The sequence below is a fragment of the Tetrao urogallus genome, assembly GCF_951394365.1.
Source record: "Tetrao urogallus genome assembly, chromosome: 4".
Taxonomy (NCBI): Eukaryota; Metazoa; Chordata; class Aves; order Galliformes; family Phasianidae; genus Tetrao; species Tetrao urogallus.
Window position 1 is genome coordinate 14824989 of NC_136817.1, and position 17014 is coordinate 14842002.

Below are 17014 nucleotides of genomic sequence, written 5' to 3' on the forward strand. Positions count from 1 at the left end.
GCTTGTAAAGTATCTTACAAAAAAATTGTAGAACAACCTTTCCCTTCCTATTTTTTTTTTAAGACCAGAATTTTGAAGAATTTCTGGATAAGCTTAGGAAAATCAGTCACTTTCATGTCAGTGAGTGTGTTTATTAAGCTCTTGTGCCCAAAGACCTGCTTTGCTTTTATCAGTGGGGACCTGTTGGATTGGTAAACATCACAAGAATAGAAGACAGACAGTGCAACTTCTCTTTGATGTATTCTGGCAACTTATCATTTTCTCCATACCTGCAAAAGCAAACAAGAACATGAAATTCAAATGCAAACCTCTAAATCAGGTATGTATATCTAAGATAGACAAATTAACTGGAACTTGAAGGCTTGAGTCCTGTTTCCCTCCCATCCCTGTATGAATTTAACTGAAAAATTATTTCAGAATAAGTACATCTAAAAATATTGGTAAGCTATAATAATATCCAGGTTATATGTTACCATCTTCAACTTCACACAGAGGAAGCATATTACTGTATGGCTGTGTGACTGAGGCAAATGCCCTGCATCCAAATTATGTCCAAAACTTCATCTGATTACTTTTGGTCTGTGCATCCATGTTGATGTGTTATCTCCCTAACATATTTTCCCTGAACTAGCAGTATCTTACAAGGGCAAAAACAAACAAACAAACAAACAAAAAAAAGATTAAGGATAAAAGATTGTCTTCCCCTCCCTCTTTTAAATGCAGTAGCTGTTTCCTGAGACTAAACAGGAGTCTTCATCATTTGTTACCTTAAATTCTATGCTTTTATTCATAAAGCTTATGTAAGCTAATCAGCTGAAGAGATGATGAAAAGCTAAGTTTTAACAGCAACAAAAAGCAACAGTTATAAAGTTTACTTTTTTCAAGTGACACTAGTGACACTCACCTAGTTGTCTGGCCATCTGGAGAGGTGTAAGTGATAGAAGAAACACCTGCTTGGGCTACCAATTGGGATCCATCATTAAACTGAACCCACACTGCTCCACTGGTCAGCTAACAAGAGTGCAGTATCATTTGGAAAGATTAAAAAAAAAAAAAAAACACATTTAGAATTACTCTATTAAATGAAGCTGAAATGCTTTGTCATAGCACATTTACTTCTACATAAGCAAACTGTATTTTAAGAACTTCAGCTTTTATCTAGAGGGAAATTTGAATGATAGAAGGCACTCTAATAGGCGTTAGTAGTAGCCATAAGAGACCTGTGACAGCTGCAAATAAAATACCAAACTGGCATTACTTTGGTTTTTCAGTTTATGTAGTTCACCACAGTATTTATCTAACATGCTTACTTGACAGGATCTTTGCATAATTTTCTTATCTCTGTAGCAGAGCACAACTCTCTACAATATATACTTCACAAATCACATTTTAAAAGCTCATTATTTAAAAAAAAAAAAAAAAAAAAAAAAAAGACTCCTTTATCACCTGTGAAGCCCAACCAACATTTTTCACGAAGACTGACTTCAGAAGTTGAGCTGAATTTGGGCTGCATTCTGTCTGATGAATGGAGGAGCACGTGCTTTCAGCAGCATTGGCTGTAAGTGTAGACTTTTCATATGACACCACCTAAAACCCAGAAATGACAGCATTGGCAGTCTTACTTTTAAGACCAACAGATTATACACCAACTGTAGTGGCTAATTACCACCCTTGTTTCTTTAATCTTTTCCTATGTGCAGAGATTTACCCCACACGCCTCATTTAACAGCATTATGTTTGAAAAGCCTATGAGATGTCCGAGGACTTTTTCTACACTAAGGCTCAGTATTATGAAAATGGGGAATCAGTGAAACTCTGTCCTAAGCAAATTTCCTACTTAAAACTCATTCTTCCCATATTTGATTGTCAGGAAGTTCAATACATCTTTAGGAAAGTTGTTCAGCACATATTAAGTTATGAAATAGCCTCCATTCAGCTGACCATTTGGACAGGTTTATTGTGGTGTTTTTGTTGTTGTTGTTTTTTTTTTTTTTTTTGTTTTGTTTTGTTTTTACGGAAATGAAGATACTGCTATTACTTGAGGACTAGATTACTGAATCTTAAACACAGTTCTGTCATGGAATCATATAGCACATATAGAGTCCGTTGAAAACAGACAAATATTTACACTTAAAACTTAAAAAAAAAAAAAATAAAAAAAAAAAACACAAATGCAGCACCTTCTCAGACTGTTAGCCTCAACTGCTAGCATCCTAAGTAACTGCTATTTGCTACACAAGCCTGATGGCAAATCCGAGCCATCCAAAGCCAAATTCAAGACTGTTCTGTAACGTGAGAATGCAATTTTCAAGCTATGTTCCCAGGAAACATTTGTGAGAAAGCTTTGGAGGACATCATTTGAGAAGTCCATTTCAAAATTATACATGACAAATTAATTGAAAGCAAAAATTTCCACTTAGTATGCTTACAGATGGTTAGTAAAGGCAAGCATTCATAACAATTACATTATTTCAAATAGGCCTGCAGTTTTTCAATTCCTACTGGACAGTGTTTGCTGTATGTTCGTGTACTTACAGGAGTACAGTTTGGAGTTTGAATTGGGGTAGAACTGGCAGCTGTATTTCTATCCAGTGCTGTAACTTCTTTTGAACAGTTGGTGTTGTCCAATAACAGAGGCAGTATTGCCTTTGGAGATTCAGTATTGCCAGGTTTTCTAGAAAAATAATGAGACAAGGAGGAAAATTACCTTTCCCAAAGGGACTGAAGCAACAAGCAAGAAGACCTAGCTTTTCATTCCATAAACCACAGGCTACACTTGATGACACCAGTCTTCCGTGGACTTATTATTATACATGCTAGTTGTTAGTTCGGGTTTTTTTGTCCTAATACCAAAGGAAGGTATGCAGGACCAAACCAGCATTTTGACACATGCCACAACAACAGTGATTATTCTGGTAATGACTATGAACCTTTGCTAAACAGCCCTGGCTTTGCTTCCATTAGCTGCATAAGGCTGCTTAGAAGGAACATTCAAGCGCATCAATATGTACTGGTCAAAATGTTACCTTCCAACAATTATTGGAAAAAATGGAACACTTTCACTCCTTTTTTCTTCTTCCAAAATAGCAGATTCCAGTGCAAGGCATATGCGATGTCCCTGAAATTAGATTGAGCTTGTTCAGGTTTGACTGAGAACAGTCTAATTGTTTCACATGTTTACTGTGGCAGGTGAGCCTATGTAGGGAAATGCTTTCTTCCAGAATATTAATAGCCATTAAAAACAAAACAACTATACTACCACAAGAGTCCCAGGTAATTTCAGCACATTTGGCATTATGCCCTTGATCCACATCTCCTCAACTTTCAGAAGGATTAGAGAGGGGAATAACAGATCCCTACATTCTATTCACAAAGTCACAGAGGACAGGCTGAATTGGAATTTTCTGATGTTTTTACTATTTCTGAAGTTCAAAGACATAGCAACTACTTTTGTGATTGCTAACTGAGTGACTTGAAACATGAGAAGAGATAGCGGGCAACCCAGTTAAGCATGAGCAGTTCTGTTGTATTCTCAAGAACTGTGTAAAGCAGCTTTGCACGATCTGTTTAATCCCTTCAGTAAGGCAAAGAAAAACTCTAGTAAGAGTTTTCTCTAAGTCTTCATCATGGGGCAAGTGTAACTGTTATCCCTACATCAATATTTGCTCTTTAAAAAACAAAAACAAATATCAGTCACCACCACAAGCCCCTTTCCACCTCTCATCTCTGTTACGAAAAATATGCAAAGTGACATTAGATCATTTGTTAAAGAATATCTAATTTCTTAAGGCTGCTTTGCATTTGAAAGGCAACAAGCTATTTACCTCATTTGCATGATCCATATATACTTGCATTTCCTTCTTCAAACCTGTTTCATTTTCTCCTTTCAAAGTGAAGGATTTCCCTGATTTTTCAATCACACGAGTGATACCAGCTGTCTTGTGTATCTTTGCTCCTGTAAAAAGCATTTTCTAGACTGATTTGCATACAGTGCCAGTATTTATGAAATACACATCCGTGCCATTACATTCCACTCAATTGAAAAGCAGTTCACTAACTTAAGAATTACTTCAATAATACAACCACCTCTGGATGAGCTCTGTAACTTCAACTGGAACTGTGACATGAGTGGAATACCCTCTACGCTCAGAGATCACTGCTTAAACAGGCTGAATCATGCATTTATCACGTTTTAAGAACTGCCTTTCTAAACATTCATGTGAGATAAAATTAGCATATCTAACAGCATTGCCAAAAATTGGTTAATACGACCTAGTAGTATTTGACATCATTCTCTCGATAGCAGTTCCTCAGTCACAGAAATGTTACCTACATAATTTTTTCATCGTAACTTACATTGAGGTTTAACTACATGTGGCAAATTCAACTAGTTCACAGAAGCCTGTGATGAGAAAACAAGTCAGTGCAGTCTGGCTTGTTAAAGGCACAGCTAGAGAAGGTGGCCATCTGCTTTCTGAAGTTGACAGTGGAAATCAAAGGCAAGCTTGGAGAAGCAGGAACACAGATTTCAGTAAACAGGTTAACTCCCAAAAGTAGAGCCAAGGATCTCATAAAAGAAAACACGTAGGTCAATAATACCTTTGTAATGCACTCACTGAAGAAGATACCAGAAACAAACTAATGAATAACTGATCTTTGAGCGCTAGGATAAAGACAGAGTGATAAAGATCATGTTTCTTGCATTTCTCCAACCTGAAGCATCCACTGTTTAACAGTATTTCAGTGTTTTAAACATCACTTGGCATAATTGCAAAAATGAATACATACCATCATAAAAACATATTTCAACATCTGCAGGAGGTGAATTTTCCATCAACATGCACTTGGCATATCTTGTGTAGAATGTAACTTTGGGGGTTTTTGTTCTCACTAACTGCACAAACTTGGCTGCATACTGGTACTTTTTCCAGTACTTTTCTAAAACAAAAGATGACAATATTTGAAAACATTTATCACTTGTCAAATAAAACACTGTGCACTAGCTTGAATATCTATTTTATAGCTGAATGTCCTAAGTAATATTTCAGTAGTTGACAGAAATACGAAACTGAGTTTAATTTCCACCAATCCACCAATAACATACAACTTCAGATGCTGTTTCTTCAATCAAAATAGTTCAGAACATCAGTGTAAAAGAGCAAAATTCTGCATGCATCATTTAAGTAGCTATAATTGTCCAGCTGGCTTCATGGCTCCAGGTGAAACCTGACATCCCTCTCCAATTAGAACAGTATTTCTTTTAAGAACTTGTAGTTAGGTTAGGTTTGCTCTTTACTTGTTTGTATTAAGTAGTCTGTCAATGCTTTCAAATATCTTTTTCCCCTTCTCACCCCATGCTATATAAGTATTAGGAAGTGCAAATTAGAGATAACGTTTTTTGAAGTTCAGTTGACATTTCTTCAAGTAATACTTAAACAGTTTCCAATGTGAATAATAAAAATATTATAATATCTAAAAATAATTATAATCTCAAGCTTAGTACACTGCATGGTAAAGAGGGTAAGCAGTTCTTTATCACTTCCATAAAAATGTGTTCACATTCTCAGCAAATTTCAGAAAAGCTTCCAGTAAAACTACTTGGACTCTCATTCTGAAGGGAGTTTCATCCTCTTGATTATGTGAGAAGCAGAGGGTAAAAGCCTCCGGATTCATTTAAGCATCACATTAGTCATCATTTAAAAATAAATGTCACATTACCTGGCAAATTGTCAAAATTATACATACAGCTGTCCTCAGGAAGAATGGGCGGCCTGTCGTCAAGAAGGAAGCCTCTTCCTTCATTCGGGTGATAAACTGAAATCTACAAAAGAGGGAAAAAAAAAATCTATTTATAGTTGCAACTTCCATGGAAGAAAGGCACAGTTTAACATAATTACAATGAACTGCTCTACTCCTCTAATTGATTATTTAATGGCAGCATCTTTCAACAATGCTTCCGTAAGTCCAAATCCACAGGGCTGTGCTGTGGCAGTGCATGGGAGCAAGGGAGAGCTCATGTCTGCACATATATTGACAAAGCACTTCCAAGCACATAACTGTGTGAATTAAAATTAATTAACAAAAAAAAAAAAAAAACACCGAAAGAAAACAATACAGCAAGCACTTGGAATAACGTTAAATAAACCACAAATTCTCACCATATTTCCATCACAAGATATTCTGAGAACTTCTTTCACAAATTCTTGTGAATGGTGTTCTTTTATAAACTCCATACACACCTCCCCAGTATCTAGAATGCTCACCTAGAACATTTAAAACAAAACCAGCAAGTTAAACTGGAAAAAAATTTACTTCCTAGCAGGCTGAGTTCACATTTTTTCCACAAATGTCTTACAAACACGGCTTTATTCTAGAAACATATATACAGAATATTTCTAGAATATACTGCAAACTGATAAATGCTTCTCACACTAACTTCTAGATTAGTGCAGAAAATTTCTTCATGGTACAAACCTGGTCAAGGAGGATGTGGCTTTCTAACTGACAAACCAAACCAAGACAGGTCAGCTGTATTATGCTCTTAAAAGCAAATAATAAGAAATGGAAGAAGGAGAAGAGACGAGCAAGACGGTAGGAAATGGAACAAAAGGCAGAAATTGGATAGCAGGAACAACAACCAGAGCACTCACTCAATTAGAGGAATTAACGGAACTTGATTTGTTTTGTTTTCTCCCTCATTTAGAAGAAAAGAAAAAAGCAGCACTTAAATGTTCAAGTACTGGAGAGCAAAACTCTTTACATATTAATAATAACTCATTTATTCACATGATCTGTAGAAGTATTAGTGTTTTAACCATATCAAAAGTTTAAGTGCAACTTGCACAGATAAACAGTCTGGATATTTGAAACTGTAGGCAATATATACGTGGCCAGTAGTTCTTAGGTCTTCTTGCAGGTTCTTTGCTTGTAAGCTAAAAGCATTGCAGCGACAGTACTTGCTGGAAGTGGCCACAAGGTTGCAGTAAGTCCATATTCAGAAAAACTACAATGAATTTCACTGATATATTTGAACGAAATTAATAGCAGTATAAATTCATATAACTTAACTTTACCTATAGATTTTTAGCAAAAAAGTTGGATTTCCTAAGTGATTTTTTAGAAGACACTCGTGTATTTTAAACTTCAGTTTTAAAAATGGATACATACCACTGCATTTTTTGTTTTTTGCCTGATTGGTTTTAGCCTGTAAGCACTGAGAGGTGAGACTATACTTCGCAGTGTAGGTTTCTGACGTGCTGATGGTTCTTTGCCCCACGCTTGGTTTTGCTCTGAAGCCGGCCAAAGGCCACATGAAGATGTCTGACCTTTTCCAGATTGGCAGAGCACTTCGGGAATATATTTGTTTGGTTTTCTCTGATTCAAAGAATGTGAATAATCATGGGATGCATCATGATCCCGGATATCCTTTAAGGTGTTCCATCCATTCCTCGATGCATCTTGCTGCATACCCAGATGATACCGAAAGCCTCCATGTGCATCACTGTTACCAATCAGGTCTTCAGATGGTCTCAGCTGAGCTGAAAGCATTGTAGAAGAACATTGGAGATTTCAAGAGTCTTAGTAAGCCAGAAATTGCTACTATATTTTGAAAAGCTCTTAAAAATCTTAGGCAGCTTATTTAAGCAGGCAATGTGATTTATTTAATACTCAGTTCAATCAATATTAGACCTCACAGAATTTCAGTGGTTATTTCAAAAAAGTTTATTTAAAGTTAAGGTTGTCATAAATTTATTTGTTATGACAGCCTTATTATATGTCAAATCGCCTCACAAAAGCAATGTGAAACAAAATCGTAAGACTTTAACAATCAATCTGTTGGAAGTTAATTAATTAGCTGCCATCCAGATAACCACTAAGATTAACATGTTTCAAGTTAGCTAACAATAGTGTTTAACATCAACTGGGTTTTTAGTATTCCAAATGTTAAATGTGCATGCTAAAAGCCTTCCAGTTACTTGTTTAAAAGAAAAAGAGACTATTTTTGAACTTCAGCTTCCTATTACTCCTTCTCTACTTCTGATATTTAAGCCCATGACTGAGGGCTTAAATAACAAAGGTGCCTCACCCAATTAAGCAACCCGTTCCTGCCATGTTGTAGAACAGCTGAGAAACAACCAAAAAATAAATAGGATTATCTGGACCATATGTCACATGATTCCAGTTTCCTATAGGTAAGAAGTAAGGAGTCCAGTAATATCAGAACAAAAAAAAAAAAAAAAGGCATGAATGGATTTATGATTTCATTTTATGATTAAATTTCATTATTTGAAAATGATGTAACACAATGCGGGACAAGAACACCTCCTTCCCTTCTGTGCCTTTTGTCTTTTCCTCCACCCCTCCTTCTGCACCCTCATTATCTTTCTCTCTTTCACTGAGGTCACATCTTCTTTCAAGGCTTATTTATTTGCTGATCTAAAGTAACAGAGCTTTTGAGTCACCTGCCAATCTTGTCGTTTTATTTACAAGTTCAGATAAGGACTCAATAACAAGGGTAGGTTCTAAAAATTAGTTTTCTTCTTTGTGTCTTGATTTGTTTTTGCTAAAATGCTGAAAAAGAAAACAATCACATTTTGGTAAGCGAAGCATTCAAATAACAGTTTCTCCACTCTTCTGAAGGCAGTTATGTATGGCTCATTACATCAATCCAACAACTTGGGAAGAGTACTATCTAAAAAGCCTTCTGAAATCCGTCACCAATATTTAGGATGCTAGTATTACATTCCAGCATCACATTATGTGGTGAATCCCTTCTAAGTTCAAAGAAATAAAATTTAGAAAAACAGCAGAAATAGTTACAGGTTACAGCTCTACCTCGAGTGCAGAGATACATGACTGATTCATAACTCACCGTTCGTCTGCATGCTTCCAAGCCACTGCTGCATGGTTTCAGCCTGGGACTTCTGCTCTAACAAACCAGGGGGGGGCTTCATTGGATAGAGAAAATTTGAGCTGCAAAATAGAAGTTACATATGTAATCAAGACTACATCAACAATGCTTGCACAAGTGTTACAATGTTACAACTGCAGAAGTGACAACTCAAAATATACCTTATATTGAAACAGGAAAGAAACTTCCAGGAATTCAAAGATTATGAGAAAGAAAGGTTTGTGTTGCACAGCAGTGCACAGAAAATAAAGATCAGACCTCCATCTAACACCAAACACCCTAGCATCCCTTGCGTGGACACCTGGGCTGGTTTGTACATGCTGGGAAAATCTGTCAAATGAGAGTAAAGAAACCAGAGTTCTCACGCAGGAAATACAAACACAGAACTAAGTTTCAGGTCATTATATTTGACTATATATATATTTTTGTTTGTTTGTTTCCTCCTTTCTGGGAGGGAAAGTGTTGCTCATTGTATAATCCTTAACTTATATATTTTTTTTAAATCTTGTCTTGGTATAAAGAGCTGCTAAAGATGAACTGAAACACCCCAGAGCAGCAAGTACGTATGTTGGCAGTCATGCACATAATGACTTCTCCTTGTAGAAGAGACACAGATGAGAGGAGAAGTCAGCAAGGGTCTCTACTACAGTCACTGTGGAGAATAAAGAACTCAGCTTGCTATACAAGGAAGTAAATAATTAGTAGAGCTCTAGCAGGATAAATAAATGCTACAGTCCAGCTGGTACACACACTGCATCTAAGAACTGTAAGACAGGGGGCAGGCAGAAGGTGAACCTCTCCATAGCAAAAGCATCAAATATTACCCTTTATATGCTGTATTCAAGCTACAAGCATTGAGACTTTTGGTACTTAACGCAGTCTATTTCCAAGTAAAGAAATGCTTCTAACATAAGATAACTCTAAATTTCATCATAATAAGAACTCATTCTTACTGTGGTTGATCTTTCACAGGTGGAGATATTTGCCCTTCAAAAGAGCCAGAACTACCAGAAGTCTTTTCCTTGAATATTTCTCCCATATCAGTGTAACTACTCGCAGGCGAAAAGCATTCTGTGTTTTCCCTCGTTCCTCCTCTAGGCTTGGAAAGCAGTTCCATGGAGTGACACCTCTCAACGACATGTGATATTCCTTGAGTCTGACTGTGGGATGTGCCAGACCTATCTGAGGAGTGGGCTCTTCGGAGGTAGCGGGAATGCGGTCTCTCTTCAGCAAGTTGCATGACTCTTCCCCTGCCACCTGCACCAGTTTCTTTCCCTTGAATTCCCCACTGATGAAAAGAACCACTCCCATCGACAGATGAAGCGTTACTGGGATTCTTGTTTTTAGGAAAAAAAGTAATTTTATTTGGGAGTGGCTGTCCCACTAACAGCTTCTTCTTCTCCTTCAAGCAGCCACTGGTACTGATGCTGGAAGAGCCTGTAAACGTGGTAGAGATAGTAGCATTTCCACTGTCCATGGAATCTTCTGAAGTTCCTGAATCTTTGCTCCGAGCAGAGCTACACCTGGACATAAAAGGATGATCCAACACAGAGGAAAGACTCAAACGATCTGCTGGATTTTTGCGAAGTAATTTATGTATGAGGTCTTGTGCCTCTCTGGACAAAAAGGCTGGCATTTCATAATCTGCTAATACTACTTTATTCAGCGTGTTCTTCACCGTGTCAGTGTCAAAAGGTGGCTTTCCAATAAGAAGAGTGTAAAACATACAGCCCAAAGACCATACATCAGACTCAAGTCCATGTGGACTCCTTGTGGCTATCTCTGGCGAAATGTAATTCGGAGTTCCACACATGGTATAATGCTTTTCATGAGGCATTTTCAACTGAGTTGCTAGTCCAAAATCAGCAATCTTGACGTTCATGTTACTGGTGAGTAAGAGATTGGAAAGGGTGAGGTCCCGATGCAGTATTCCATGAGAATGAAGATACAGCATACCTGTGATAATTTGATGCAAGAAGTGTCGGGCTGCCAAAAGCACAAGAACAAAAGCCTTAGTGCAATAACTGAAATCATAGCTCTGAAAATTATAACCCTTTGAAGTTTGTTACTTGTCTCGCCTTTATCTTTTCTTAACTAGCGAGGATGTTACGAGAGCATTTAAGTGTCATGCTAATGAGGTAGGAACAACACTTCCTGCTTTTTTGCTTGAAGCAACACAGCGTTACTCTCTTCTACAACAGTCCATAAGATACCATTCTGTAATGCAGTAATCCAATTTGTTTCTGTGATAACAGAAACATGCAATTACCACAGGCCAACAAAGTATCTGCAAAGTTCCCTTAAATTAGGCTTCAGAGACCTTAAATTTTTAAATTGCTCTCATCACTTTCAGAAACAAATACATGAAGCCAAACATCTTCATTATACACTGGTTATAAAGTACAGGAGACAATTTGGATGAGGCAAACCCAGAAGTATTTCAGTTTCTCGTAACCTTCCATATTAATAATACTGGCATAATATTTCTGTTCTTATACATTATAAATTGTATGAACATTACAAAATACATTATAACATAAATTCTATGAAATTTAGGAAACATTCAAGCTGTAGCTTACAGCAAGAACAACAAAACCCCAATGCTGCTCGGACAGCACCATTTACTATGTTTCAATTACAGCAATTTTAAGAATCATTCAAACAAATTACAATCCTTTCTCTCTCTGCAGATGGCAACGACTGCAGAGGAACAAACATTTGCAGAAATCACTTATCAAAGAAACAGGCTTTTTTTTTTTTTCCTAAACCCAAGTCAGCGGTTCTATCAGCTTTCAGCATAACAGTTATGATCATATGAACTGCTTCTGTTGGAGCAGACCCAGATTAAACAGATGCCTGCGTAACAGTACCCCTTTAATCCAGCCCTACGACAGCTTCCAAAGAAGTCACTAATTGCAGTAGTTTGACAGAATAAGACTAGAAACTGACAAGTAGGTAAATTAAAACAGCAGTGCAGTGACCAACTGTGTGACCAACTCAGGAATTCTGGGAACAGCAGAGGCAACAAACAATGAACCCGAATGGGGTGAAACCAGAACAGCATGTCTGATTGCACTGTAAATCAGTGCACACAGCAGCTTGCTTTCCTGTTATTTCTTCTGGAGCTGCATTGTTTTGCTTTGCTTTTCAATGATCCATGCTACATCTGAAATTCTCACACTCATTTGTACGAAAAAATTACTAAGTTTGTAAGTGCAGTAAAGCTTTTTTTTTTGCAGACTTGTGCAAACACAATTCACAAGAATAATGGCCAATTTAAAGTTTTAAAATTACTGACAGTGAACTCTAAATATAAGATAGGATTTTTGTTTTTGTCTGCTGACTTTTGTGAGAAACAGAAGTGAAACTATAGCAGGATTTCTCCTCAGTTACCAGTCTTTCAAACAATCCTAGACCAAGCATCAAATTGAATATTTCTTCCTCATACTGGACTTCTTCCTAACTTAGCCCTTACATAACTTGTACAGAGTTAACTGCTTTATCTTCATTTATACACACATTTGGAACACACTGAAGATTTTCAATGATCCTACATAAGGTGAACTAGAATCTGGAAGGCCAATACAGTAATTTGGTGTATAAAGGTAAGCTTCTCTGAAACCGCAAATAGCACACGCTATTGTCAAAGGACGTAAACAGAAATAAAAGCACAAAAATATTCAAGTGAAAAATGTTTATCATAACTTACCTCTAGGTTACCACTTCTGACAAGTTTTTAAGCTGTACAGTTTCAGATTGATAGCTGTTTTAAGTGCTCTTTCACTGGAATCAAACTTACTGAATAAGTCAACGTGTAAATACAGAGAGCTTCATAGAAAAAAGTCTCACCTTCATCTTCTGAAAAGGGTTTCTTTCTATTCTTTATGTATCTACTCATTTCACCATTGTGACACATTTCAAGTATCAAGTACACATAGTTGCTATCTTCAAAATAGTTATAAAGCTAGAAAAAAACAAAACAAGGAAATTAGAATACCTGTAGACCACACAGCAAGTCACGTATGCAGTTATTGCTAAAAATACATGAATCTTACCTCAAGAATAGATGGATGCTTTAGCTGACAATGTATTTTCACCTCGTTCTGAACCCTTTGTACCATTCCCACTTTGTGCATGGCTTTTTTGTCTATCTGAAAATAGATCACAATATTTTTCAAGTAGTGCAGCATTGATTATATACATTTTGTTAACCAAACTCAAAATTCTAACTGTTCGATGCATGTCTTGCCTGAAAACCCTGACATACAAACAAGGTTTTAGTTTTGCCTACTAGATGCTTTAAATCTAGTATGCATTTCAAAATAGATGCATTTTCATGCAAGCATCTTAGAGAAACAGAGAAAAACACAGCTGTTCAAATAATGAATAAACAGTAGCAAAATTTTGAGAGAAATCCAGTGCCGAGTTCGCAAAGCACACACGCTAGAGGTAGCTAGCATTAGAAAAGTAGATAAATGCAAGTACTACAAGCTGTAATAAAAGCTAGCAAAATGTATTTGAAACAAGAGTTCCTTTTGTAAAGGTTTGCCCTTACAGTGAGGGAAATGTTTCAAGGCCATCACAAGTTAAAGGGCTGCAAGCTTCTCCTGTGCTCAGGACCTCTCCAGCTGAACAGTCTAAACAATGTTTTTGTGGGTGCCAATTTCTGAATTACAATTACAGAGATGAGTGTATAATTACAACCAAGTATCTCAGCTCAAGTCATTTTAACAACAACATCAACACTTTTAATAGTTACCAATATGGGCTTTTCGACTGTGCTGCACCTTCCAGGACCAAATGCTGCTCTCAGCATCGCTTACTCAGAAACAAGAGGTCCGGGCACAGCCACTCCGACCTGCTACAATCACCTCTGCTGGTCCCAGAAGCCACAGATTCCCCCGGCTGGCCGCCTTACCATTTTAATAGCCACTTCCAGGCCGGTTTTCAGGGATACCGCTCTGTAGACCCCGGCAAAGGAGCCCTTTCCCAGGAGGTTCCCCACCTTGAAGTCCTGCAACGCGAACACAAAACTGCCGTCAGCCCCAGCGCGACGGAGAGTGCGCCACCGAGAAGGCCCGCAGCCCATAACCGCCGGAGAGACGCGGTCAGTACCCGCACGGAGCACTCGGGGCCGCGCAAGCAGAGGGCGGCGGGGCCGCTCAGCGCCGTGCCCGGCATCGTCGTCCTCCCCGCGTCGTCCTCTCCTCACACTGCGCCCGCCGCTTCCCGCGGCGTCGCGGGGCAGCCGCCTTCCCGCCGCCCAGCCCGCCGCTCCCAGGGGAGCCCGCCGCGACGCCGCTACCATGGCAGCGTCATGCGCGGCGCCTCGAGCCGCCCGAGGCTCCGCGGGGGCCGGGCTCGGGCCGCGGCCCGCCTCGAGGCGGCCCCCGGCCGCCCTAACCGCCGCGCCGACACCGGCGGCCGCCTCCCACCCGGGAAGGGGACGACCCCGCCCGGCTCGGCCTCGCCCACGGCAAATGGCGGGGCGGCCCGAGCCGGGCCCCCGCTGCCCACCTCTATCGTCTCGCCGATACAGGTCGCCATGGCGCCGGCCGCTCTCCTCGGGTCTCGCTAGGGGTTGTCCTCGGGACCGCGGCCGCGACTCGCCATCACGGCGCCCTCCGCCGCCCGCCTCGCGCCAGGCCTGCCCGCTCGCGGGCCCGGCGGCCGCCCCCCTCCCCCTGCGCCTCCATTTTGAAAAATCGCGCCGTTACCGCCCCGGCCCCGCCCCGGCCCGAGCCTGCGTCTGACGCAATCGCGTCGCGCGGAACGGCCTGTGGCGCCACCGTTCAATTTGGGGGGGGAGGAGAGATGAGTGTTGCGCATGCGCGGAGCCTCGCGCACCCGTTCCCTGTCGGCCGTTAGGAGGCGCTGAGGTAAACGTAACACTGCTGAGGGAACCCCGAGCGTACGGCGTCCTGGATCGTAGAACCGTTACAGTTGGAAAGACTGCTGACGCCATCCACTCCAGCCACCCACCCATCGCCTCGTGCCCGCCAACCCTCAGTCCTTCACTGCCACATCCACACAGCTCTTGAACTGCTCCAGGCACGGTGACTCCAACTTCACCACCTCCTCGGGCAGCCCGTGCCAGTGCATCGCCACGCTTTCTGAGAACTTTTCCAAGTCTGCAGCCTGAACCTCTCGTGCAATTTAAGACCATTACTTGTCACCCTACTGATGTTACCTAGGAGAAGAGGCTGACCTGCACCTTGCCGCAACCTGCTGTCAGGCAGTTGTAGAGGGCAATGAGGTCTCCCCAAGACGCTTCTCCAGACACAGCTGTTCCAGTTCCCTTAGCTTCTCCTCATCAGACTTGTGCTCCAGACCCCTCACCAGCTTCGTTGCCCTTCTCTGGACATGCAGATACACTGATGTGGCATTCCACCTTTTCCAGTCTTTGCCAGCTTGTTGACTGTAAGTCTTGACAGTTTTTGCTGCCTGCCAGCTTTCATCACTGGAATAAAATACAGCGTTTTGCGTGCTGCACCTTCCAGGAGGCTGCTCTGCAAGTTGTACGGAATCATCTCCTTCTTGTGGCTGTAAAATGGGTCCCTGATCATTGTGGGTAAGTGCTATGTTCCAGTTACTGACAATCCTCAAATGTAAAAAGGAAACGGTGTGGCTGACTAAATGGATTAGTCCGTGAAGCTGTGCGCTATTAAACATCATCAGTGGTTTGAATAATTAGTTTGGAACATCAGCAAAAGTTGGACTTTCAGTTGAGCTTCATTGGTAGAATTTTAGTTTGAAATATGATGAGTAAAGTTGTGTGAGTTGTGTTCATGTGTCAAAATTATGACCAATGCATACTGATATTGGGGCCAGCTACACAGCTAATTAACAGCACTCAAAGTCTGCATGATCATGCAAAAGACAACGTTTGTAGATAGAAATAACGCCTTTTAATATTAGCCACTGTAGCTGGAGAAGTGTATGTGCTTTAGGGCACAGGCTAATTTTATGAGCAACGATAATTGCCTTGCTATTGAAATTCGTCCGGGTCTATCAGTAAAGAGGCAAATCGACTTTGACCTTGAACAAAATGGCAGAGGTGCAATGTCAGTACTTACACAAATGTCCATGTAGATAGTGTTTTGTAGACTGATGGACAGTACTATGCTCAGTATTACACGACTCAGACAGTCTTGTAATTTGCTCTTTGTACAAGCAGTTTCTAGATGAGTTAGAATGTGCTCATTGTAATGAAAAAAAGATTAGAAAAAAAAGACAAAGGGTTTTATGGCTCATGCCTTTTCTGTTTTGCACTGTAATCAGGTGTGTTCAAAAATGTCGTATATCATGCAAATAGCATGATCACAGGTTACTTTTTGGGGGGTTAATTATCTTGTTCTGACCATTGGTTCCAGTACTCATCCATAACTGATACGGTATACATGATGCAGACCTATTTCCGTGTGCTGGTTTAGGTTGTAAGTAGCCAGCAATTACAGTTTAGTGTGATGAATTTCATAGTCAGAATGTGAAGGTGATAAAACTGAGTCTATTTCTGTATTTATTTCTGACATTAGGAATATACAAGATTTTGCTGGATTGGATCATGAACAAACTTTTTATTTTAGCAGGCTTTTTTCATGTTAACTTCATTGATTACGATTTGTTTTTTGGTTTGATTTCAGTTCTTTATTTATATAGGAAATAATAACTTGTAAGCAGTCAGTGCATTTGTAAAAATGTGTCAAAGGATATATGGATACGTTTGTGAAGTCCATGTAGGTAAGAATTAAATGAGTCCACGCTGGGAATACTTTCAGGGTGCTTGAACGCAGGGCATTAAGTTATAGTTTGCAAGTGATACTCTGTCATTGTTAGTTGTTCTGCAGCTTTGCTTGTGTCTTGGCAAGCACGTTCATGATGCCGATAGATTCACAGATTTGATACATACATATTTATTCTGGACTGCTGCTTTTGACAGATGCAGAGAGGAGTTCTCATATATCTGCTTGTGTAGCAGCTAATAATGTTTTCAACAACATTCTTGGTATCTCCTGAATAAATGATGAATTGAAAGCATGTAATGATCCATGAGCTGTGGCTTTTATTTTCCAATCAAGACTCTCTCTCTCTCTCTCTCTCTCT

At 39.8% G+C, this 17014-nt stretch overlaps 1 protein-coding gene across 1 annotated transcript; it reads right to left on the minus strand.

Annotated features, from left to right (window-relative positions):
- Positions 1–169: 169 nt before the first annotated feature.
- Positions 170–14092, minus strand: PLK4 (polo like kinase 4; the record flags this gene model as incomplete). Its single annotated transcript, XM_079535133.1, has 16 exons — positions 170–269; positions 905–1011; positions 1447–1587; positions 2536–2674; positions 3027–3118; positions 3825–3955; positions 4789–4938; positions 5719–5821; positions 6159–6263; positions 7168–7538; positions 8873–8973; positions 9865–10897; positions 12761–12875; positions 12967–13062; positions 13830–13925; positions 14027–14092. The coding sequence occupies 16 exons, from the start codon at positions 14090–14092 to the stop codon at positions 170–172; spliced, it is 2946 nt and encodes a 981-aa protein (XP_079391259.1).
- Between the last annotated feature and the right edge of the window lie 2922 nt (positions 14093–17014).